Raw genomic sequence first — 26,132 nt, forward strand, 5'->3', positions numbered from 1 at the left:
ATGCTCAAGCGATACATCACCGCCTCCAGAATTAAATGTGACGGATAATCGATGCGAGTTTCAATGCTAACGGAGGTCATTTTGAACATTTGATAGGAGAAAGAGTTTCATATATTATATTGGCTCGGTTTGTTCCTGTATGTTCAAATGTGTGTGAATTCCTAAGGGACCAATTTACTGAGGTCATCGGTCCCTAGACTTACACACTACTTAATCTAATTTAAACCAACTTACGCTAAGGACGACACACACACCGATGCCCGAGGGAGGATTCGAACCTCCGGCGGGAGGGGCCGCGCAACCCATGACATGGTGCCTCTAACCGCGCGGCCACTCCGTACGGCGTTCGTGTATGTTTCCCATGGTTAATGAACAGCGAACAGCTGAAGAAAATTAAATATGTTATGAAAGTAAGGGGTTTCCGGATTTACACCAATATAACGTTTTGATTATTTTACATGTGGTGAATGTGTCCTGTAAATTTGGGCGTACCTTTTTGTTACACAACATATGCAAGAATTTTCGCGTATGATGTATATCATTTCACCATTAAATGTTATATGAAGGTAACAATTTCGTAAACGACAGTTCTCACGCAATCCGTCCAGAAGGGCTGCACGAGTAATTGTCAGCTGCTGATTACCTAATATAAGTTCACATCATGTGGAATAGATGGTACTGCTCGCGCCAGCTGTGGCTACTGATGTATACTGCAACAATGGAAAAACTAAGTTTCAGTCTATATTGATCACTGATTTTCCCACAGTTCCAACGAAATATGCATTGTTCATTGATATGTACGGGTCTTAACAGTGACTCAATTTTTTTAGTACAGGACGAGTCACAAAATGGTGGTCAAGGGGCCTTTATCAATTTAACATGTGATTTATATTTCCCCCTCTGCTATTCGTTAGGAAGGGTAAATTAGTCATTACTTAATCAAAGGTTATATTATCTACCAAACAAGCTTCTGATGAAATATAACGAATGAGGATTTCTTATTCAACAATTAATTAGATTTTGCGAGCATGTTCTGCAGTGTGTGCTGGGGATGAAATGGGTATTGTACTATCTGATGATTGGAAAAAATGATATTTTAGCACGTAGCTGGGTGACAAACTGAAGAAAAACAAGAATATTGGCAAAGTCAAGAACCACCATTTCCAAGCACTGTACGTGTTTGAGAAAAAATCAACCTTTAGCCACTATACTTACTCAAGAGGAATTGCGGAGTCATTTCCGCACACAGTAAATGTACATTAGTTCTCGCGAGAAAATTTTCTTCGATGGCTCCTTTAGAAGGTATTCGCGGAAATAAACCGCGCTCATTAGGTTGGTGTTCTTCTAGGAACCTCACTGATGTGGAATCTAAATTACGTTTGGCAAAAAGAGGAGTGGTCGTAGTAAGGGCGAGGAGAAGCTTAACAGCGAGAGCACCTGTGAGCCGCTCTGTCAGCTTTCTGTTTGCAGTATTATATGAAGAGTGTGCTTGCTGCTGCAGGACTGCCTTTCGCCAACAGCAGCAATTATGAGGAACTTGAACTTGCACTATCTCTCGATCACAATCCGGTTTTCAATACTTTCCATCTAATCTTCTTGTCAGCACATTTATCACATGCGAATGTCAAATTACATACGCAGTAGTGCGAGGTGGTTTTGTACAAGGTATCGAGAATGTTTGGAATGGGTAAAGAGTACCATTGAGTCAGACGAATTATTTTTTCGAGCGATGTGTTCCATTTCGAAGATTTTCTTTTCTACAAAAATTAATAGTTCTTTTGTATGTTTGAGGTTTTTGTTCTTGACACGAAGGAATTCAGCGTAAGGTATCATTCATTATGCAGAGATTGCTGGATTCCTTATCACTTCTTTCGATAGTTCCTCATATTAGCTACGACTGCATAAGAAGGTCTGAGTGACATTTCAGAAGCAGTTCATGTTAGTTTGTTCTAACTTTTTCCCGTTCAGCCAATAACAATACTTTAGATACATTCGTAACACACATACACAAGGAGAGAGAGACAGAGCAACACAGACATGAGTTTGTGCCTTGTAGACCCAATGAAAGTGAAAATAACAAGAAAACTCGCCAGGAGTATTAATGAAAAGTGTCCAAAACTAATTCAGCACTGCGAAATCAGAGACAAAAGACTTTCAGAAACTTGGGACTTTGCTAACAACACACACTTTTGTAGTCTAACTTGAAATATCAACTATAGCAATAGAACGTAGCGATCTGATAAGTTTAACAACATCCAATTTGACAGTAACATTTGAGTTGACATATCGAGTAACATCAACATTAGGTACGAGGAGAGTTTGAAAACAGACAAGAATGAACAGATGTAGAAGTGTAGGTTAGAAACTGTAGAAAACGTTTCTTAAACAGCAGATTTCTGCAGTACTACCGAAGGACTACTGACGGAGGGCTTCCTCATAATATCTTGAACAAGCAGAAATTGGCGTAAAATTTAACAAAGGGCACTTGTCGAGTTTATGTTCAGCACCCATCAGTCGTAAGCTGCGCGTGATTTTTAAAGTAGGATAATACATTTTACAGTAAGATACAAAATAAAAACGCAGCACCAGACTATTCCTCCTTTACAAAGTGAGATGCAGTGTTAAGACAGTACACACAGTCATTCGGTTTTAGGTTTACCACAGTTTCTCTGAATCGCTGAACACAAATGACGGGACTGTTTCTTTGGATAAGCACGGCTGATACCCCTCCACATCCTTCCACAGTCCGACTCTGTCCTCCGCCACTCTTCTGTACTAACTCAGCGCCTGCTGCTTCGCTCGCGTAGACTGTATGGTCTGCACAGATTTTTTTATTGTTCTTTAAAGAAACCTTTATGTTGTTTACAAACTGCAAAATCTAAGCTTTTAGTTAAGGCCATAGAAGCATTCCTGACCAAATAGTGATTCTAGTAGCTAGTGATTCTAGTAGCTGGAGTCCAAGGTTTTTTTTTAATCATGCGTTTTGCGTTTCCGTGCAGGTATTTCCACACATACTTTCATACTCTACCATGTATTTCTTTATACCTAATCGAGAAATGACATATCGGTTTTCACAGATTTAACTTTAAAATTTTTTAATGTAACGAAATATTTTTTTTTTAAATTTTGATTCCCTATTTCACCCTCTGAGGGGCTGAATTTCCAAAAGCAGTGAATCGGCATTTTTTTAAAATTTACAGTTGAGAAGCCACATACAACTTCTCACAGAATTAGCTTCAAAAATGTTTTCATAATGATATATTTCGATTGAAGCTTTCATCTCACATTTCACACTCATAGGAGTTGAGTTTCCAAAAATGAAGATAGACATAGTTTTTTTTTTTTAATTCCAGTGGAGAATCTAAACTCCAATTGTCATTGATTTAGCTTTATAAATATTTTTATAATGTTACGTTTTCATAAACCATTTCCAAAAACACTGAAATATATATTTTTTATTTGTAACCGGTAATTCAAATACCAATTTTCATACATGTACTTTTAAAAATACTGTAGTAGTTCATTAATTATGATTTATTTTCAAAGGAAGCTTTCACCCACTACTATACCCCAACAGAAGTTAAATTTACAAAAATGCCGTAACATGTATTTCTTTACTTCTGATCGAGAAAGCAAATATCAGTTTCCGCAGGTCAGGTTTCAAAATTGCCTTAACAGCGACATATTTTCAAAAAAACGTTTCATCCCCTGTTTCACCACCTTAGTGATGGAATTAAGAAAAATATTTTCTTAAACGACACATAAAGTATAAGATCAACACCCTTTCCAAACCTCAAGTTTCTGCCCTTAGTGGTTTGGCCTGGGCGATGATGAGCCAGTCAGTCAGGACGTTGCCTTTTAAATATGTAGATTGACCTCGTCGTCAGTTCCACTCTTCTCTTTCACGTTAATGTTTTGTTGAACTACATGCAGTGTGATACCACACATGTAACAGCAATTCACTATAATACGAATCAACCAGGGTTTTCATATCGTCATATGTTTTGAAATATTATTTACTATATCATACATTTTGGAAGCAATAGGAATATTGCTTCCAAAATATGAAAGAATCCGTTATCTACTGCAACAATACTTCTATGATGATATTGATAACTTTTCATTGTTATGATACAGGAAACTGGCTTGTAATTAACATTTTAGCTGTGTGTCTCAATAACTAAAATTCACGTGCATTAAAAATAGCGATTATAGAAGTTTATCGTCAACTGTTTATATGACCTAGAAGTGAAATTGAATTAAACTGTTTCCAATTTGCGGGCACTGAAGTATCTCGCAACGTTATTAGTAAACGGTACACATTCTGTACATTTTAACTATCAATTATATTTAAAAAAATAACTTGGAATGCAATAATTGAACGACGATAGAACTTAAGCATGTAAGAGCACATAGTTTCCACAGAAAGGAACAGCTGTTATAGAATGCACTAGAGATGGTTTAAATTTAACAGAAGAGCTGTTCCGAATATTTTTCCTTGGTGTTTCGATGGGTTGTGACCTTTTTCTCTTTAACATGTAAATTTTTATAGAAACATTTCCAGTGCGGTCTGGCGTATATAAGTGCTCAGAAGGCACTGAATTGGAGGTTCGATCTGAATCGCAAGAAAATGTGAAATTCAGAAGCTGCAACATTTCCGAAGTTTGTAAAGTAAGTAGTCAGACAAACCGTAGCTTCTGGTGGTAAAATTATTCGCACTTCATAGACATTTTCTCCCCGAAAACTAGTGCATGGCTCCCTTCTCGCTTGATTCAGTAAATTTTTCTTTTTCCTCATTTGTATGATGCAAATTTATTTTTTTTTGTTAATCAGTTCATATTCGTAATGTAGGCAGAGTGAAATATGTATATGCCTGATATTATCTATCATGAAACTTATGTATTCATGTATCTCCGACGAACGTCAATAATTTTATGAAGTTTGCACTATGATAAGACGTAAGTTTCCACCGTCAGCATTTGTTTCTAAACAAATACTCTTCGTGCTCAGTTTTGAGGTTGGGACGACGAGCGTTCAAAATTACCTAAAGATAAATGTTTTTCCGATCTATAATTTCAAGTTAAGTGAAGAATTTGAACATTAAAATAGCTTCTCCTCTATTAATTTAACAAAAGAACCTTTTGCCAAACTGCAAGCCGAAAAAAATAATCGTTCTGTACATAGTTTGGAACAGGAAAGTTACACCAAGCTCGAAGATCTGATTAGGATTCTCGCAGAGGAGTCTGATAAAATATTTGAGAATGTAGTGTACAATATCAGTTAAAAGCAAACTTGGAGAATAACTAATAAAAGAATAACGCCACACCTTAACGACAGAATTCCCAGGTGAGGAAAGAATAAAACCATTCTTCTGAAATTCATGCAATCGTGATGATACCCTCGAGTCGAATGTTGCAATGAGGAACGGAGTGGAAGGTGGCAGAGAATTCCAAGTCACTTCCTGGCCGGTAGGCCAGTGAGAGCTTTGATGTGCCCGCCGAGTTGTAGCGTGAAGCGTGAGTCAACTGTCACAGCCGGTTTTCTCGATCTCGTTTGGGCACCATTTTACGGTGCTGTGTTTCCCAATTCACTGCAATAGGAGAACGCCGTTTGTCGCTTTACAGCGTCTCTGGGTATCTCAGCCGATTATGTAATTTAGAAAGACTGCTACAGGTTAAAGGAGAATATTTAATGTGAATCAGAATATAACGGACTAAGAGAATTATCCTCCCGTAGCTGTGGCAGGAAGAATTGCCAGTGTTATGTAGTAAAAATATGTGAAACCTGCCGCGTAAGAATTTGCTTCCCTCTCACTTAAAACGGATGGCGAGCTCTTAATTCTTAAAATGTTATAACAGAAAAAACAGTTCCCTCAGGCTCGAATTATCTGCAAGTGTGTCTTATTTTTCTTGATGTTAATTCCCCACTTTTTCGGAGCCAAATTTCTCTCTGGCTGGCCTCAAATTTCCATCTCCAAATACAATTGGTTCTATTATTTCTATTACTTTCTTTAATCGTACGCAGATCGCCAGAGGTAAGAGCTGGTTAGCATTTAACAATTATGTGAGGAGTAAACGTATAAGGAGCCAGTCGCCTTTCGGCGGAAATTACTACAAATCACTAATAGTTTAAATGTGCTAGCTCGACTTCTATTCGAAACTCAGTCATAGATTTAAGGATATTTCTGTCGACTGCTAGTGAAACAGTTATTGGTTTTGACATAGACATAAAACTTTTTTAAACCTGTCCCATTTAACGTGGGAGCCGGCCGGGGTGACCGAGCGGTTCTAGGTACTACAGTCTGGAGCCGCGAGACCGTTACGGTCGCAGGTCCGAATCCTGCCTCGGGCATGGATGTGTGTGATGTCCTTAGGTTAGTTAGGTTTAAGTAGTTCTAAGTTCTAGTGCTCAGAGCCATTTTGAACTTAACATGAGAAAGATCTGAGACAAAGAAAATATTCCGATAAACAATGATTTCAATAAAGCTGAGTCTCATAATGGACTGAACAGCTGAAAAAGATTACGGTACTCAAAGATATAGAATTTCTAGATAATCTGAGGCATTTTCGGTGTGATGAAACAATCACAAACATCACGGTGTGCTTTCTGCACTGAAGCGCCAAAGAAACTGTTATAGGTATGCGTATTCTAATACAGAGACGTGTGAACAGGCAGAATACGGCACTGCGGTCGGCAACGCCTATATACAACAGTTGTTAGATCGATTACTGCTGCTACAATGGCATGTTATCAAGATTTAAATGAGTTTGAACATGGTGTTATAGTCGGCGCACAAGCGATGGGACACATCTCCGAGGTAGCGATGAAGTGCAATTTTTCCGTACCACCACTTTACGAGTGTAGCGTGAATAGCAGGAATCCACTAAAACATCAATTCTCCGACATTGCTGCGACCGGAAAAAGATCCTACAAGAACGGGACCAATGACGACTGAAGAGAATGGTTCAACGTGACAAAAGTAAAACCCTTCCGCAAACCGCTGCAGATTTCAGTGCTGGGTCTGGCCATCAACAAGTGTCAGCGTGCGAACCATTAAACGAAATATCGTCGATATGGGCTTTCGGAGCCGAAGGCCCACTCATGTACCCTTGATGACTGCACGACACATAGCTTTATGCCTCGCCTGAGCCCGTGAACACTAGCACTGGACTGTTGGTGACTGGCAACATGTTGCCTGGTCGGATGAGTCCTGTGTCAAATTGTATCGAGCTGATGGACGTGTATAGGTATGGAGACAACGTCATGAATCTATGGACCTTGTATGTCCGCAGGGGACTGTTCAAGCTGGTGGAGGCTATGTGATGGTGTGGGGCGTGCATAGTTTGAGTGATGTAGGACCCCTGATACGTCTAGAAACGACTGTGACAGGTGCCACGTACGTAAGCATCCTGTTTGATCACCTGCATTCGTTTGTGTCCATTGTGAATTCAGACGGACTTGGGCATTTCCAGCAGGACAATGCGACACCCCACACGTCCAGAATTGCTGCAGAGGGGCTGCAAGAAGACTCTTCTGAGTTTAAAACTTCCGATGGCCACAAAACTCTCCAGACATGAATATTAATGAGCATATATGGGATGCCTTGCAACGTGCTGTTAAGAAGAGATCTCCACCCCCGTTATGGACATCACTGCAGTATTTATGGTTCCAGTTCCTTCCATCACTACTTCAGACATTAGTCGAGTCCATGCCAGGTCGTTTTGCGGCACTTCTGCGCGGTCGCGGGGTCCCTACATGATATTGGGCAGGTGTACCAGTTTCTTCGGTGCATTCACTCGGCTATAAATAAATATAATAAGTCGCCTATTTTAGGTTTCAGTAAAGGAGCATTTAGAAAGCTTTTACCACGAAACTGACTCAGGGTATAAAATTGAAAGAGAGAGTCATGTCTACACTAAAAATGTGGGGTTGCAGCATCGTACTTACAATGAGAAGAAACGAAGTCCAGATAGTAGTCTGCGACCCATAATTAATCTTTCACTCTTTAGCATAGCGTGCAATGTTTTGAAATGTATAGGCGGTTTAGGACTGAGAGGCAGATCCAGCGGAAGCAAAGATGCGAGGGCAGATCGTGAGTGTTGTCTGTACAGCTCCGCCAGTAAAAAGATTACCCGCGAAAGGTACAGTTCCCAGTTCGAGTCCCGGACCGGCACATAGTTTTAGTCTGCCATATAGTTTCAAAGACGTTTGCGAGTTTCGGCTTTTGGATTCTCAAATCAGTGCAAGTATTTGTTAAGATGAAGCCTTCATCAATCCCCCAGCATGTTTAATCTCCCGTCTACGATAGGGGTGGGCTTGTAACTCATCACTGGACACAGTCCTGTCGAAGAGACGCTGAACTCCAACATAAGGTAAACGTTTATGAATACTGGGGATACAGTTTATTTCAGTGTTCAGTTTATTCGATACTAGGAAATTATTCACTTCTTTTGCATAGTAATTATCATTTCTCTTGGGTTTTTGTTTTACGGAGCATTTCGAAAAAAAAATGGCTCTGAGCACTATGGGACTTAACTACTGTGGTCATTAGTCCCCTAGAACTTAGAACTACTTAAATCGAACTAACCTAAGGACATCACACACATCCATGCCCGAGGCAGGATTCGAACCTGCGACCGTAGCAATCGCGCGGTTCCGGACTGCGCGCCTAGAACCGCTAGACCACCGCGGCCGGCACGGAGCATTTCGAATCATTTGCTAAACATAGTATCTATTTCCATGTCGGAACTAACCAAATCGAAAAATGAAGACGTAAAATAGGAGCGAAAACAAGTAACGCTTGCTGTGCAAAGAGACTGATAACAAAGAGACTTTTTTATCGGAGCTGCAAGTGCCACTGACTTTCACCTCCTGCCTATCGTATGTATAAGAATAATTTTATTAATGACACCGCACAATTCCCAATTCAATCATGGTATTGTTGAAAAGCGAGAAAATGCGTTTTGGTTACCAGCTCCTGGGATCAGGCATGCTTTTCCAATTCTCTATACATACCAGAATTATCGAGTATTGTTTACAATAATTGCTTTTCGTGACTGGATTGATATGCATTTCCACCTGCCAGACGCAGTAATCACGTGCAAGAGTATGACGACGCTAGTTAGTAGACACAGCCTGACAGATAATATTTGGAAGCTTCGAAGTGGAGTGCAACCAAATCACATCTAATCACGGATAAATTCAAATGTGAGGTTATAGGTTTTTAAATGATGCAAATGGAACAAAAGATGGCTTATTGGTGGTCGAAAATGCCCATAGATTTTTTTTTTAAATCAAAATTAGTTTACAATTCAGTAGGTGATAACTGTTTCTTTTACATTAGTCATTAAACGTAACTTATTAAGGGCAATTTTACATTGCCCATCACGAGCTGTATCACAAGTCGTTATACTGTTTATTCCGCAGTAGAAGTTAATTTTCTGAGACGCGGTGTATGACTTCTCAACAAAAATGACTGAATCAGTGCCATTAATACTAAAGCAGAGGCTCAGACCTCACTTGATCCTTTTGTAAGAATGGATTCGTTACGTTTCTGTAGTATCTGAGAGAACAGGCCTGTCAGAGTCACGAATAGTTCTGATGACAAACATCACATTTTTAGCTCTGTTGCAGATGGTCTGGGGCACTCTACACCACTGCACTGAAACTGAAGGTGGAACAATAGACCATTGTTGCGGTACTGCACTATGTGGCGTCAATCGAAAGAGAAGTCAGTGAACAGTACTGCGATTCCAGCAGTGTCGGCCGAGCGGTAGAGGGGTATCGGCTGCGCGACCGCAAGCGCGGGCGTACCTCGTGCGTAGCATGGTGGCTGTCGTCCGGCGGTGTCTGCACGCTGTCTGGATCCGCTGTCGACCTGGCGGACACACACTGCACGCAGAGACTGCGGCGCACCGCGGCCGCCGCGCCGCCACCAGGGCTCGGGACTGCGAGGGGGGCGCCGCTTTCATTTCCAGCTAACCCAGTTTCCCTGCAGGCGGGCCGACCCGCGCCCAGCCACCCGCCACTCATCGAGTCCACCCGCGGATACCTCTCCAAATTCCTCGCCAATTTCGTCTGCGGTGGCGTCCGACGCTGGCAGAGCTCCAGTGGGATCGAAGAGCTTGGTGTCCCCCCCACAACCTGGTTGAAACAAGCACACCTTGCAAAAAAGTTAATCAGCTTCAGAATCTACCAATCCATGATGTTTTGAACGAAGTACCATCGACCCGGTTGAAGTCACGGAAGCGTATATGGGTTAATACACAAGCACATCAACCTGACATCAAGGAGCAATGGCGGCACTTGTGGAATGATTCTGGAATTAATAAACAAGGTATCCAAGATCCTACTCTGGACTTACCGGGCTTGGACCTGAAGACATGTACCTGGTCGAAATTAAACCGTATCAGAACGGGCCATGCAAGATGCAACGCATATAAGTACAAGTGAGGTCTACGCGGCTCACCAGCCTATGACTGTGGAGCACCACAATAGAACGTCCGCCATATTATTGAGGAATGCCCCTTAAGAAGATACGCCGGACCTGTCTCTGAGGTTATATATGTGAAACACCCTGCTTTGGATTGGCTGTGCAATCTAGGTATTGAGCTTTAAATATATGAATGAGTTTCTAGTCAGGCTTGCCAAGCTTTTAACGTGTAGTTATTTTGTCCTGAGTGTTTGTACTTTATCCTTTTGTGCTACTGCTTGTTTTTTACACATATATTATTTACACATTGTTTTGTTTTATACATTTCGTTTACATATTGTTGTACTGATATAAAATATTGTTGCTGTATTGCCATACGCAAAATAAATAAATAAATAAGCTTCACAAGACACCACAACAATACTGCGCATCTCCGCATCTGGTCTCAGTAATAGCCTCAGTCCGGCGGGACAGAGAGCCCACAAGTTTCTCCCTCTCCAAACGAAGCAATTCTTTGATGACTGTATCATGAAGAAAATCCACCCACAGTTACAAATAGCACAAATACACAAATATTTTCTGTCTTGACCACACTATATTATTTCTCATTTTAATCACGCGTTCCGGCTAACTGCTGTCATCGGATCAAATACTTTATAACCTCAGTGCAACGTTCATTGAACAGCCAAAAATCTGGTACACTTTGTAACACCTCCGTTTTTATCCCGACCTGATCTGATCGAATAGCAGCCCAATACTTATTATTAACATGACCGTGAACCTAATGGGGCTGGTAATCGGAATTGACTGCTACGGAAGTTGTTACTTTCCAGTTCGTCCTGTTCAATACTATAATACTGAATGTGTGGTAATAAGGAACACCAACACAGTTTTACTAATTACGAACTTATATTCTTCTCAAAACACAAAAAGGAGACAGCCACTGCCTTCGTCATACATATCTAATTACGGCTCATCTCAGCACAGGCTTTCTTCATTTGCCATTATCGTCACACGCTAATCCATCACTGCATCCAACACTGCAATCCAAGGTTAGGCCGGCGCGGTAGACGCGAAAATAAATATCGGCACTAGTAACGTCACTGATCACTTTTATAAAGATACTTCATCACTTTCCCGGTATTTATTTATTTATTATTTAGGGGTCTAACCACGGCGATGGTGACACCCTTCTCGGTTATAAACCCTGTATTCCAATAATGGCCTCCAAACACACAACATTCCCGCCAACCAGTATGGCGCATCTCGACACTCGCTCTCGCAACACGTCACAATCGATTGTTCGCCCTGTGCCGATTGCAAAGTTATAGTAAGGGCCTACGGACCCCTTACAACCTGCCTAATATCGCGTAGGGCATGGCGAGCACGCAGAACTGCTGCAACACGACGTGGCATCGACTCGACTAATGTCTGAAGTAGTGCTGGAGGGAACTGACACCACGAATCCTTCAGGGCTCTCACTAAATCCGTGAGAGTACGAGGGAGTGGAGATCTCTTCTGAACAGCACGTTGCAAGACATCCCAGTAATGCTCAATAATGTTCATGTCTGCGGAGTGTGATGGTCAGCGGAAGTGTTTAAACTCAGAAGAGTGTTCCTGGAGCTACTCTGTAGCAATTCTGGATACGTGGGATATCGCATTGTCCTGCTGGAATGCCCAAGTCCGTCGGAATGGACATAAATGGATGCAGGTGATCAGACGCGATGCTTACGTACGTGTCACTTGTAAGCGTCGTATATAGACGTATCAGGGGTCCCATATCACTCCAACTGCACACGCCCCAAACCATTACAGAGCCTCCACCATCTTGAACAGTCCCCTGCTGTCATGCATTGTCCATGGATTCCGTACCCGTAAACGCCCATCCGCTCGATGCAATTTGAAACGAGACTCGTCCGTTCAAGCAACATGTTTCCAGTCTTCAACAGTCCTATGTCGGTGTTGATGGGCCCAGTCGAGGCGTAAAACTTTGTGTCGTGCATTCATCAAGGGTACACCATGTGGTCCTTCGGCTCCGAAAGCCCATATCGATGACGCATGATACTTTGTCGAATTGTTCGTACGCTGACACTTGTTGGTGGCCCAGAACTGAAATCCGCAGCAGTTTGCAGAAGGGTTGCACTTCTGACACGCTGAACGGTTCTCTTTAGTCGTCGTCGGTCCCGCTCTTGTAGGATCTTTTTCCGGCCGCAGCGATGTTGGAGATCTGATGTTTTACAGGTTTCCTAATATTCACGCTACACTCGTGAAATGGTCGTACGGGAAAATCGCCACTTCATCGCTACCTCGGAGATGCTGTATCCCATCGCTCGTGCGGCGACTATAACACCACGTTAAAACTCATTTAAATCTTGATAACCTGCCATTTTAGCAGCAATAACCGATCAACTGCACCAGCCACTGTTGCCAACTGCAGCGCCGTCTTCTGCCCATTTACATATCTCTTGGTTCAAATGGCTCTGAGCACTACGGGACTTAAATTCTGAGGTCATCAGTCCCCTAGAACCCAGAACTACTCAAACCTAACTAACCTAAGGACAGCACACACATCCATGCCCGAGGCAGGATTCGAACCTGCGACCGTAGCGGTCACGCGGTTCCAGACTGTAGCGCCTAGAACCGCTCGGCCACTCCGGCCGGCTACATATCTCTGTATTTGAATACGCGTGCTTATACCAGTTTCTTTGGCGCATCAGTGTACATCGTCAAATAATACATACTCGTATGAGCTGTAGATTTGTATGCCCATGATTATGGCCGCTGACCTTTATAAACACGTCGTGTCGGCTATTTTGGAGTTACACATAGTTTCAGATATTTTCAACGGGAAAGATCAGATAGATGAGAAGAAATCTGAAACGAAATGGTCGTCGGGAGAACTGACTAAGCATGTACGTAAGTCAAAATCATCTTCGCAAAATTAAAAACGTGTCTTGATATTCAGTCTTGAGTCAAGCGCAGCGTCAGACCTCTCTGGTGCCTCTCCCTGTCTTAAAGCCGAACTGAAGCAAAGATAACAAAAAATCAGACTAACAAAGGCAAAGAGGGCATTCCTGGCCAAGAGAAAATACTACTGGTATGAAACACAGGCCTTAATTCGAGGAGGAAATTTCTGAGAATGTACGTTTCAAGTAACTTCGCCTGGGGTCAGTTGCCTTGCAACTGCCACTGCCGGTCTCAAGCCCGGATAAAGGGGGAGGATTGGGCATTGGGCTAACAACCCAGTCATGTAAAAAACTCTTTGTTACTAAACACAGACTTACCTCGGAAGTGGATGGATACAATGGAATACGAAAACTGCAAAGCCCGTACAGACCAGGAACCATCCAGACTATGGTCTCAGAAATTAACCGATGTAAACTGGACCTGGTGGAGGTACAAGAGACAAGATGGCTAGGAGAAGGAACTCACAAAGAGGATGGATACACGCTGTTCTGCGGAGGATGTGTAGATAAACACGGATTCGGCACTGGTATTGTAATACACAACAAAGCAGCAAATTCGGCGAAGGAATTCAAAGCTGTTAACAAGAGAATATCCTACATAGCACTTGGAAACCAAGTGTCAGACATCACATTCTTCGATGTCCATGCCCCAATAGGATAAAACAGATGAGGAAAAGGAAGAGTTCTATGAACAACTAGAACAAGCAATTGAGAGCACACCAACTAGAAATGTCAGGATAGTGCTTGGAGATTTTAATGGAAAAGCAGAAAAGAAGGATACTACAAACCAACTATAGGAAGGCACAGTTTGCATGATGAGGCTAATGAGAATGGTCAGAGGATGATCACCTTAGCTATCTCAAAGAACCTGAGAGGAAGTTCGACTTACTTCGAACACAAGAGAATACATAAGGGAACATGGTGCTTACCGGGTGGAAGAACCACCAACCAGATAGATCACATCTCGGTGGAAAAGCGCTATAGCCATAGAGTCATGGACGTCAGGTCGTATAGAGGAGCCGATTGTGCGTCAGACCACGTCCTCATTGTGTACAGGCTTAAACTCATATTCACCTACATGCATAAGAAGAAGGGGACACTAGAACCTACTTTGAATGTTGAGAAACTACGAGAAAGTGCCATTAAAGAACAATATTCTATAGAAATCAAAAACTGTTTTGAGGTCCTAGAGATCCTGGAAGCGAAAGAGAACGTGGAGAAAAGGTGGAAAGAAATAAAGTCCACGGTAATAAGTGTAGCGGTGGACAAAAATGGTTCAAATGGCTCTGAGCACTATGGGACTTAACATCTGTGGTCATCAGTCCCCTAGAACTTAGAACTACTTAAACCTAACTAACCTAAGGACATCACACACATCCATACCCGAGGCAGGATTCGAACCTGCGACCGTAGCAGTCGCGCGGTTCCGGATAGCGGTGGACATATTGGGAAGAAAGAAGATAATGAAGAAGAGGAAATGGTTCAACGAGACATGCCAGAAGGCTACAGAAAAGAGAAGGAAGATGAGGGAGAAGTGGATAGCTGACAGACAGAATGAGCAGAAAAGAGAACATTTTATCAACATCAGAAGGGAGACAAAGCGAATCCTAAGAGCAGAGAAGAACCAGTTTTCTAGAACAAGTTGAGGCAGACCGCCAAAACAAGAACTCAAGGCAATTCTTCCAATACATAAAAAATCCGAAATGTGGATTTCAGAGTCCAACTTTTCTCATTAGAGACAGGAACGGCAAACTGATAAATGACAAGGACGGAATTGTAGAAAGATGGAAAGAATACTTCTCAGAACAGTTGAATCGCTCAGACCCAGATGAGATATTACCTGCAAACACTACGGAGGAAAGGAAAGATGACGAAGAATGGGAAGTTAGTGTTTAGTGAAGAAGACGTGAGGATCGCAGTCAAATAGAAGCAACAAAGCCCCAGGGGAGGACAGAATAACATCAGAATTAATCAAGGAGGGAGGTGAGAGATATATAAACTGATCCAGTTGATATGGGAGAAGGAGACACTGCCAGAAGAATGGAAATTGGCTTTAATATGCCCAGTATACAATAAGGGAAGCAAAATGGAATGCGATAACTAAAGAGGAATCAGCTTGTTGAATGTAACGTAGAAGGTGCTGTCCAACATTATCCTCAGAAAATTGCAACCATTCATAGAGAACAACAAACAGGAGTACCAAGCTGGCTTTCGACCAAACCAATCGACAATAGATCACATTTTCACACTAAGACAATTGTTTGAAAAACACTGGGAATATGATAAAGATATCTACAGCCTGTTCGTCGATTTTCAACGTGCATATAACAGCATCCACAGAAATAGCGTATACAGTGCAATGAGTGACTTCAGAATCCCTGAGAAGCTAGTGAGAATGGTGCAAGCTTGCATGGAAGGGTCAAAGGCAGCAATACGTTTCTGAGGAGCCTCAGACAAGGGGATGCTCTCTCATGTGTTCTGTTCAATGTCATCTTAGAGAAAGTAATAAAAGAGTGTAGGCAACAGGAGTGGGCTGGAGTAAAGATGGACGGTAACTTCAGTTGTCTCGCATATGCAGATGACACAGTACTACTAAGTGAATCAAAGCACGAGTTGAAAGAAATGTACCAGAAAATGGACAATTATGCTCAGAAGTTAGGGCTCAAAGTGAATCAAGACAAAACAGTGTTCATACAATTATGAAGAAGACAAGAGCAGGATGAATGTTTTGAGACAGATGGAAAGAGGTTCAAGAGAGCACACCAGTTCAAATACTTGGGATCTTGGTTTATCACGGACAACAACATAAAAATGGACATCAAGGAAACAATAGCAGTGGGGAAGAAATGCATGTATTCACTCAGAGAGACGCTCGGCTCTAAATCGATCTCAGTGAACACTAAGATGAAAATCTGCAACACAGTGATGTGCCCAGCAGTAATGTACGGTTCAGAAACATGGAGCATGACTAAGCGAGAAAAGAAAAAACTATTAATATTTGAAAGAAGAGTAATGAGGAAGATATGGGGACCAGTTTTAGATAACGGAGAATGGAGAAGGAGGGGGAGGAGGAGGAAAAACGAAGAAATCTACCTTCTGATGCGACAACCAACTATCCTACAGAAGATAAAGAGCAAAAGGATACAATGGCTGGGCCATGTAGCCCATATGCCAGATGGGAGACAGGCGAAGATGGCACTGGAGGGGAAGCCAAACACCAAACGCCCCATTGGACGACCAAGGCAGCGCTGGATGGACGACCTGGCGAAGGAGCCAGCAGCTCTGGGAATTGAAGACATCTGGAGGGACCGGGCACAAAACAGGAAGGAATGGAGGCAGTTTGTGGACGCAGAGCGTGGTCTGGAGGGCCTGTGATCGCTAGATATCTATCTATCTACGTTTCAAGCATTGTGTGTTAGTGAAACATCGATTGTGGGACCATTGGAACACAAGAGAATGGAAGTATTTGATACATGGTACTGCAGAAGCATGCTGTAAATTAGGTGGACTGATGAGGTAAGAAATGAGGATGCTGTCCGGAAAATCGGTGAGAAAAGACTGCATGGAGACACTGACCAAAAGAAGCGTCAGGACGATAGGACATAAGACGTCAGGAAATAACGTGTGTGGCACTACAACGAGCTGTAGAGGGTCAAACCTGTAGAGGAAGACAGAGTTTGGGATACATCCAACAAATAATTGAGGACCTAGGGTGCAAGAGCTACTCCGAGATGAAAAGGTTAGAGCAGGAGAGATCTAATGGATAACGTGGTAATTCCAAAACGCTTTTTTCAGATGATGATGTTGCACACAGAGAAGTCGCGAGTCTAAGAAATTCTAGCGAAATGTAGAATGCGAGGAATGGCTGCAGACCTGCAGCATAAACAAATGTACCGTACAGCGCACGAATAGTGGGAAAAATAAGATCGGCCAGTCGAGGTGCAATTAGGTGACCGAATGCGCGCGGACCTGTTAACAGTGCTGTTAATATCTCAGAAGATGGGAGGGTCCATAGACACTCATCATGAGGATATAGGACAACTCTCGGCCACCGATAATATTGAAATAAACTTCTGTGTCATGTTCACGGTAAAATGAGTTACTGGGCCCAACTCCTGGTAGGAAAAACCCCCCAAAAACAAAAACAAAAAAAAAAAAAAAAAAAAAAAAAAAAAAAAAAAAAGAAACACCTCCGGCTTGACCTACAACTCCCATGCTTAAATGAGAAGTCGGTGAAATAGATGTCTTCCATAACTTGAAAAGCGGTGAAATTGCAACTGTCAGACCGTACTTCATGCTTCCAGTCAGTTACAACCCAGCTTCTCTGTTGTTTCTCTTGTTGAAGACATGCAGATTTATTATTTTTGTAGACAATAACCTTTTGGGAGGTACCCGACCCAACACGTTCATTGCACGCAATTCCGTGGTTGAGATGGACCTGCATTCACTGTCACAGGCAGTTCCTGTAGGGTTTAAGACCCTAAGACGATCGCCTTTAGTGTCTTTCGATTAGGATCCTTCTATGATCACTGTTCTTATACGCAGTTACGTGGCAGCGAATGGTACACCATACCTTGTAAACACATTGGAGAGTCTGCGTTGATACAAAAACAAATAGGGCAACTTCATTCAGGGTGGAAAAACGATATCTTACTTCGGCCATACGTCACGTCGACGCATGGTACTGCGCTGACTTCACACAACAAATGGTTCAAATGGCTCTGAGCACTATGGGACTCAACTGCTGAGGTCATTAGTCCCCTAGAACTTAGAACTAGTTAAACCTAACTAACCTAAAGACATCACAAACATCCATGCCCGAGGCAGGATTCGAACCTGCTACCGTAGCGGTCTTGCGGTTCCAGACTGCAGCGCCTTTAACCGCACGGCCACTTCGGCCATTCACACAACAGATTGGCACATTTTCACTACTTCGATGCGATGACAACAGCGGTGGAGGGTCACATGACTGCCACTTCTTCACCACCTACAGTGTTCCAAAGCGACCAGTCTGCTCTTTTAAGGGGGTGACTAATATTTTGTTCTTAATACAAGAACGCAGTTGAAGTAGTGTAGGGTCACCAGTGTTACCTTCAAATGTTTTATCCCCTTTCCTTTGATGAAAATGAACTGATGAGATCCGGACGCAGCCAGTACTGTATACTCAGAGATTTTGCGACATTTCGGTGACTGACTTGCTCCGATTGGACAGAAAGCGTCGGAGTTCAAATAGTTCGCCTGTGAAAAACCTCGTATACAGACTTTATCCGACAGATCATTTACATGCAGGTTGACTCATCTGCCTTACCGGTGTTTTATGCAACCCGCAATGTTATATACAGCCTTCAAAAACCACGCGCGACATGTTCACATTCCCTCGCTCACTACGCACAAACTATTAGTACTACAGAAAAAAAAATGAACGGGACCTTTTGTAGGAAATTTAATGTAGTTAAATTTTGTACTGGTGTACGTTTTCGATGGAGATCACGGTTTTCAAGAGAAACGTCCAAAAACTACCATCAAACGCACCTCCACTCCCACACTCGTCCCTCAGCAGTCAGTATTTCTAGTATGTTGTTCGTGGCACTCTATCCTGCCACTGTACAATAACTTCTGACTGCACGAACTATTCCCGATATTCGACCTGTTTTGCTCTCTATTTGTTGGGCTATTACGCCACCAGCATAGTCGCCTATTTCGTCAACATTATTAATTTAAACGTGTCCGTGAGCGTAGTGAAAGGTAAACAACTTTTGTAAGCGCTGCGCTTCTACCAATTATGTTGACAATTCGATCCAATCATAACATCCGCAAGCAAAGTAATTTCGTAGTGAGAAGGCGCGACGACTACAACGATGTAATTGTTTAATTTATGCTGGTAAAATTGACAAAATTGTTAGATAACATTTACACAAACATTAGTTTTACTATTTGTAAGTACTAGATTAAGCCAGTGGCGTAATATGCCCAGTGATGAAGACTAAAATAGGTTGAATGTGGGAAATAATTTGTGCAGTCACAAATATTTATACACTAGTAGGAGGGAGTGCCATGAACAACATTCTAGAGGAGTGTGGGAGTGGGAGTGTGTTCGAAGGTCACTTTTGTACGCCTTTTTTCTTGAATAACTAGAAAACTACCGCCTCTTGAAAGACGTACACCAGTACAAAATTTAACTACATTAAATTTCCTAGGAAAATGTCCTGCTCATTTCTTCTCTAGGACTGATAGTTTGTACGTAGCGAGCGAGAGAATATGAAAATCTCTTACTTGGCTTTTTAAGGCCAGATATAACACTGGGTTAGCGTGAAACGACATCGGTAGGGGCAGTTGAATTATCCTGTGTATGGGAAAAAATCAGAGGCCTTGTCACACTAGCCTGAGCTTCGCGAGGATACGGTTATCTTTCTCGCATGGTCTGAAAGATTGATCAGTTTCATTCAAAATATTGCTGATGCTGGAACACTGCAAAAGACGCGATCATGTACTTACCGGCTGTTGGACGCCAAAGTTTGGGAACGGAATGGTTGGCACTCATCGCATTGTGTTGCCTTTCATAGTTGAGGAAATACAATTACCCCAGGCTGCAATGTGTACCCTATCGCTGTCGCCGGCGTGGGAAATGGCAGAACGTAGTATTTTCTGACGAGGTGCGCTTCCACCCTCGACTACAGTGATGGTCGCAAACGTGTAAGACGCCGCTACTATGACAACAGTCTTGCAGTCTGGATTATTGAGTGGCATAGCGCATGGACGCCAGCTGTGATGCTTTGGGGCATCAATGGGTACAACATACTATCTCGTCTCCTCCCAGTCGAGCGCATATGCCCTATGAAGTAACTACTGTGTATGCAATATTACTTCTCTGTGGGCGGTATACCAACTGTGAAAGCGCCATTCACTTTTTATCTGATAACATCCTGAGCAACCGCTGCAGGAAATAAAACCGCGTCCATTTGTGATTGCTATTAACTGTCAAGGACTGAGGCAAGGCTCTGCGCCTGCTACTATTTCAGCTTATGGTAGCGCTAAAATCTATTGACTTTATAGCAGCCTGTTTGGCTCTATAAATCCGAACCTAACGACTTTCCTATCACTGTTTAAAATTCTTACCTCTCTAATTATTTCATAATAGGTTAGCAACAGACACAGTAACGTATATTGTGATACAGATTCCTGCTGACAATAGTTATCCTACAGAGAACCCCAGTGTAACACTGAATTACGTTGACAATAATTTGATGAGGGTGTGTTATCTCTGTTCTACAAGGGTGCCTTAGACAGTCAAATATAATGTAACTACCATTATTGAACGCCTGCAGATATCTAGTTTCAGTGCGATATGATGCAGTAGTTCTATGTGAAGAGTGCTATTAACCGATACGCTGTTAGTTCATAAAAGCAGAATAATATGTTAGTGAACTGCTGATTACATTTAATGGTCTGCCTTTCGTTATCAATATCTTGAGATCAATGTGACCTATCGCATGTGCGATAAACTTAAAGTAGATTTTAGGTAGATGCAATCAAAATTCGTTATTCAGTGCATAAATGTAATTGAAAACGTGACTTCCGAATGCACCGTAACAATTTTCAGTATAATGACGAAAAAGACTTCACCATTTTGGACACATTTTTGTGGTTATTTGGATTGCTCGTTTCGCATTTTGTTAAAACTCTTCATGAGATACTAAATGTAATTACTGTGATGTGCAGTTCGTCATTTGCAGCCATTGGATGTTGGAACTGAATGTGACCTGTGACAAATTTTGAGATCAGTTACCCAATAAACATAAAAGCGTGTCCTAGCCGCTGTCTATGTTTTGTCATTGCAATGCATAAACGATGTGCAGTGTTTCTTTAATGGGTCAAAGACTCTGGATATACAGAATACAGACCAACTACTATAGTACTATTTAAGCTATTCCTTGATAAATAATAGAGGGACTACCATCGCCTCTGTTAAATCCAGCCTAGTCGGCAAATATAGGGTTCAAATGGCTCTGAGCACTATGGGACTCAACTGCTGAGGTCATTAGTCCCCTAGAACTTAGAACTAGTTAAACGTAACTAACCTAAGGACATCACAAACATCCATGCCCGAGGCAGGATTCGAACCTGCGACCGTAGCGGCCTTGCGGTTCCAGACTGCAGCGCCTTTAACCGCACGGCCACTTCGGCCGGCGCAAATATAGGGTATCTAGGGAACCTGCTTTCTCGGATCGCTAGACAACATTCGGACAAATAGTACACTACTGGCCATTAAAATTGCTACACCACGAAGATGACGTGCTACAGACGCGAAATTTAACCGACAGGAAGAAGATGCTGTCATTTGCAAATGATTAGCTTTTTAGAGCATTCACAGAAGGTTGGCGCCGGTGGCGACACCTACAACATGCTGACATGAGGAAAGTTTCCAACCGATTTCTCATACACAACCAGCAGCTGATCGGCGTTGCTTGGTGAAACGTTGTTGTGATGCCTCTTGTAAGGAGGAGAAATGCGCACCATCAAGTTTCCGACTTTGATAAAGGTCGGATTGTAGCCTATCGCGATTGCGGTTTATCGTATCGCGACATTGCTGCTCGCGTTGGTCGAGATCCAATGACTTTTAGCAGAATATGGAATAGGTGGGTTCAGGAGTATAATTCGGAACGCCATGCTGGATCCCAACGGCCTCGGATCACTAGCAGTCGAGATGACAGGCATCTTATCCGCATGGCTGAAACGGATCGTGCAGCCACGTCTAGACAACTATCTGCACAAACAGTTCGACGGCGTTTGCAGCAGCACGAACTATCAGCTCGGAGACCACGGCTGCGGTTACCCTTGACGCTGCATCACAGACAGGAGCGCATGCGATGGTGTACTCAACGACGAACCTGGGTACACGAATGGTAAAACGTCATTTTTCCGAATGAATCCAGGTTCTGTTTACAGCATAATGATGGTAGCATCCGTGTTTGGCGACATCGCGGTGAACGCACATTGGAAGCGTGTATTCGTCATCGCCATACTGGCGTATCACCCGGCGTGATGGTATGGGGTGCCATTGGTTACACATCTCTGTCACCTCTTGTTCGCATTGACGGCACTTTGAACAGTGGACGTTACATTTCAGACGTGTTACGACCCGTGGCTCTACCCTTCATTCGATCCCTGTGAAACCCTACATTTCAGCAGGATAATGCACGACACCATGTTGCAGGTCCTGTACGGGCCTTTCTGGATACAGAAAATGTTCGATTGCTGCCCTGGCCAGCACGTTCTCCATATCTCTCACCAATTGAAAACGTCTGGTCAATGGTGGCCGAGCAACTGGCTAGTCACAATACGCCATTCACTACTCTTGAATCTGTGGTATCGTGTTGAAGCTTGTTTTGATGTCCCCTACAACCTTCCAGAATTCGTCGGTTTAAATACTTTTCACTCTGTATTGTACAGCAATGTTCTTTGTTGAAATACTCCGAAGTGACGTATTCTCGGGGCACTTTCAGTGAGACGAAGGTCGCACTGTTGGACTAAATAGTGAGCTAAAGATAAATAAGTCCCTCCGCGGACAGTCGACTGTCTACCGTATTACTCAGTATACCTCCCTTGTGCCAAAGAAGAACGTGAGTAGTCGCAAAAATGCAAGAGTATGAAATGGGAAGTTGGCTGGAATGTTCTCCTTTTTCTGGAAGTCGTGAGAGGATGAAGTTACTTCAGTAGTCGTAGTATTATGATTATCATTAATACAATTGTTAGTACTTTTTTACATTTCGTATCCTATATTGATACAAGGGTGGACAAAAATATGGAAACTCCGCGATAAATACATGCGTGAACATAAACTTAGATGGTAAACAAGTTTGCTGGTTTCGCAGTTGTACTTGACCACGACCGGCACCTCAGTACGTTGGAAGTGTCAGTCATGGTCTGTGTAGTTGTGTGTGCATTATATCGGCAGTATGTGAATTTGAACGCGGGCAAATTGTTGCTGATTTTACGGCGGATGCTTCGCTAACGAAGGAAGCCGAAGTATTTGGTTTCTCAAGAGGTACTGTATCGAAGATTTATACCGTAAACAAGGAGAGCGGGAAAACGTCATCCGTTAAAACACAATGCGGACGAAATGGTGTGTTCAGTGATAGTGAGGGGCTGTCATTTAAGAGGATTGTGGCGAAAAATAACTTCGGAACTAATTGTTCCATTTGCGAACACTGTCAGCACCAAAAGAACACGAAGGGAGCTCTATAAGCAGGGAGTTGCAAGGCGAGCTGGACTTCCGTAGGCACTCATCAGCGATACAAGTGGCCGTGACGGGAAAATGTGGTGCTGAAGCCCTAAAATCTGAAATATGGAGCAATGGAAGAAGGTCTTTTGGTCGAACGAACCTTATTTCGCAGTGTTTCCAACTTTTGGCTAACTTTATGTCCCACGAGTGAAACACGACGGAGGCCCGATGGTGATCTGTGCAACCATATCATGGTATTCCAAGAGCCTCGTTGTTACTTTGCAAGGTCGAATTACTGCCAAGGATTATGTGACGCCGGCCGAAGTGGCCGTGCGGTTAAAGGCGCTGCAGTCTGGAACCGCAAGACCGCTACGGTCGCAGGTTCGAATCCTGCCTCGGGCATGGATGTTTGTGATGTCCTTAGGTTAGTTAGGTTTAACTAGTTCTAAGTTCTAGGGGACTAATGACCTCAGCAGTTGAGTCCCATAGTGCTCAGAGCCATTTTTTGATTATGTGACCCATTTGTACCCCAACGATGATGCTGTGTTTCGAGACGACAGGTTTTCTGTGCACACAGCTCGCATCGTCCAGGATTGGTTTCGTCAGCAAAGATATTCAGCGAGACGGGCAGAAAAATAATTTCTTGATCCTGTCCTTGCGACCATTTGAGAGTTTTTGAAGCCCGCTGCAAAGGTCTTGCTGTAAAGCCCTATGCATTCCAGTAAAAAGTACGACTGAATCCGAGAGTGACATCGTAGCCAAACCAGTCGGTAGTGACCGCCACTAGAGAATGCCTCAAAAATATCCCGCGTCAATTTGTGCTCTGTTAGTAACGCTTGCGAAATTTATTCTTTAGCACTACTTCCCGACACGCAGACGTTCAGCCGATTAATGGAGCAGGACAAACGTAATTCGACGGAGGCATCAGTGTGTCATTTACTGTGATCACTCATCTGATGCTGTTCACGCTTCATATGTACCCCACCGGGCCTGACTACAGCGCTAAACACGCACGACACTAGCTCTCACTGGGGCCATTCTACCAGTCACAGAGAGCTGCTACTCCAGTATTTACATACCCGCAAAAGGAGTGTATGTCTAGGAAGTTACACTGACATGTCGTTTGGCTGCTTCACTTTTTTTTATATATGTCATTTTGTTTATAACAGAACAAACCGTCGCTTTCCGTTGACACTGGGCGTCGCGTGAAAGACGTGCTGAGCAATATGTATTTGGGCTGACTCTAGCTAAACATTGCAAAATCAGAATTGCTAATATGTGCCGAAACATCACAGAAACTGTACTAGACGTGTCGCATTTTCTCTGATGTTTCGGCAAGTTTTATTTGCAATTTCGTTATATGTGCATGTAAACGACCTGTTTTTTTTTTACATTATGTCCCTTTACGATAGAAAACTGTTATGTCAACTGACTGTGGCCGCGGAAGCCTACGCAATTTTAATAGACTTGCAGATAATCAGAACCTAGTGTAGAGATTTGCAACTGGTTCCACAAGTAAATAAAGGTAAACTAAAGCATGTATAAAGACATAAAGATCCGATATTTTTGGACTGCAAGATTGACGATCAATAACTGGAATCAGTCATAAATTTGAAGTATGGAGAGTTACTGTTCGGAGCGATTTAACGTGGATCGACCACATAAATCAAACCGTACGGAAGGCAAATGCAAGCCTCAAATTTGTGGAACACTCCTAAGAAAGTGTAACACACACACAAAATAGATCATTGCAAAACAATTATTCGACCAGTTCTTGAGTTTTATTCTTCAGTCTGGGACACTTGATACATTTTATCCACGGTGTAGAAAACAAGAAAGACATGTTGTGAAAGCCGACAGCTCTTAAAGGGAAAGAGCCGTTCTTTATTGAATTTGATGAAATATATGTATTTATTCGTTCGGCATGTACAAGGCAAATATTACAGTGTCATTACAATCCACCAGGAAATTACAACACTACACAATGCTACTTACAGTTTTGAGCCAATCTATGGCTAGGTCAGGAGAGTAATGTATGTCCTTCATTTCACCACTATATCCTACCACTTCACACACCAGTAGGTGGTCCATTGTCTGGATTTCACCACATTCACACACGGAACTCTCCGCAAGTCCCCACTTATTCATTAGATGTTTGCATCTTCCCACGCTTGTTCTAAGGCGATTTAAGGCAACCCAGAGCTTCCGAGGGAGATCAAAACCATTTATCTTCTTGCTGGGGTCATCGATAAGCTTTTGGTTCTTATGTGTCCCTTTGCGCCATGATTCCCCCCAGACTAGCTTTGGGTCGAAGTCCTGTAATTCCCTGCCAATCTTCCAAAAGGGGGACCTAGATTTTAGCCTGTTGATGGGTGATAAGTCTTGGTGTATACGGAGTTCTGGATTGTGTACGATCTTCCTGTATATTCTTGAGGTCGCCATGGAGCGCCTTATATCAGGGGGTTCTATGTTGGCAAGGACTGGGAGCCAGTCACATGGGGTAGCCCTAAGT

At 42.7% G+C, this 26,132-nt stretch overlaps 1 protein-coding gene across 1 annotated transcript in view; it reads right to left on the reverse strand.

Moving 5' to 3' along the window:
* Positions 1-9,885, reverse strand: part of LOC126262357 (peroxidase-like) — a 291,332-nt gene extending 281,447 nt beyond the window's left edge. Inside the window, exon 1 of the mRNA XM_049958941.1 lies at positions 9,814-9,885. Coding sequence (XP_049814898.1) covers positions 9,814-9,827 — 14 coding nt within the window. The 5' untranslated portion in view covers positions 9,828-9,885. The remainder of the gene's footprint in view (positions 1-9,813) is intronic.
* Positions 9,886-26,132: the final 16,247 nt, after the last annotated feature.

Source organism: Schistocerca nitens, chromosome 1, assembly GCF_023898315.1.
Source record: "Schistocerca nitens isolate TAMUIC-IGC-003100 chromosome 1, iqSchNite1.1, whole genome shotgun sequence".
Lineage (NCBI taxonomy): Eukaryota > Metazoa > Arthropoda > Insecta > Orthoptera > Acrididae > Schistocerca > Schistocerca nitens.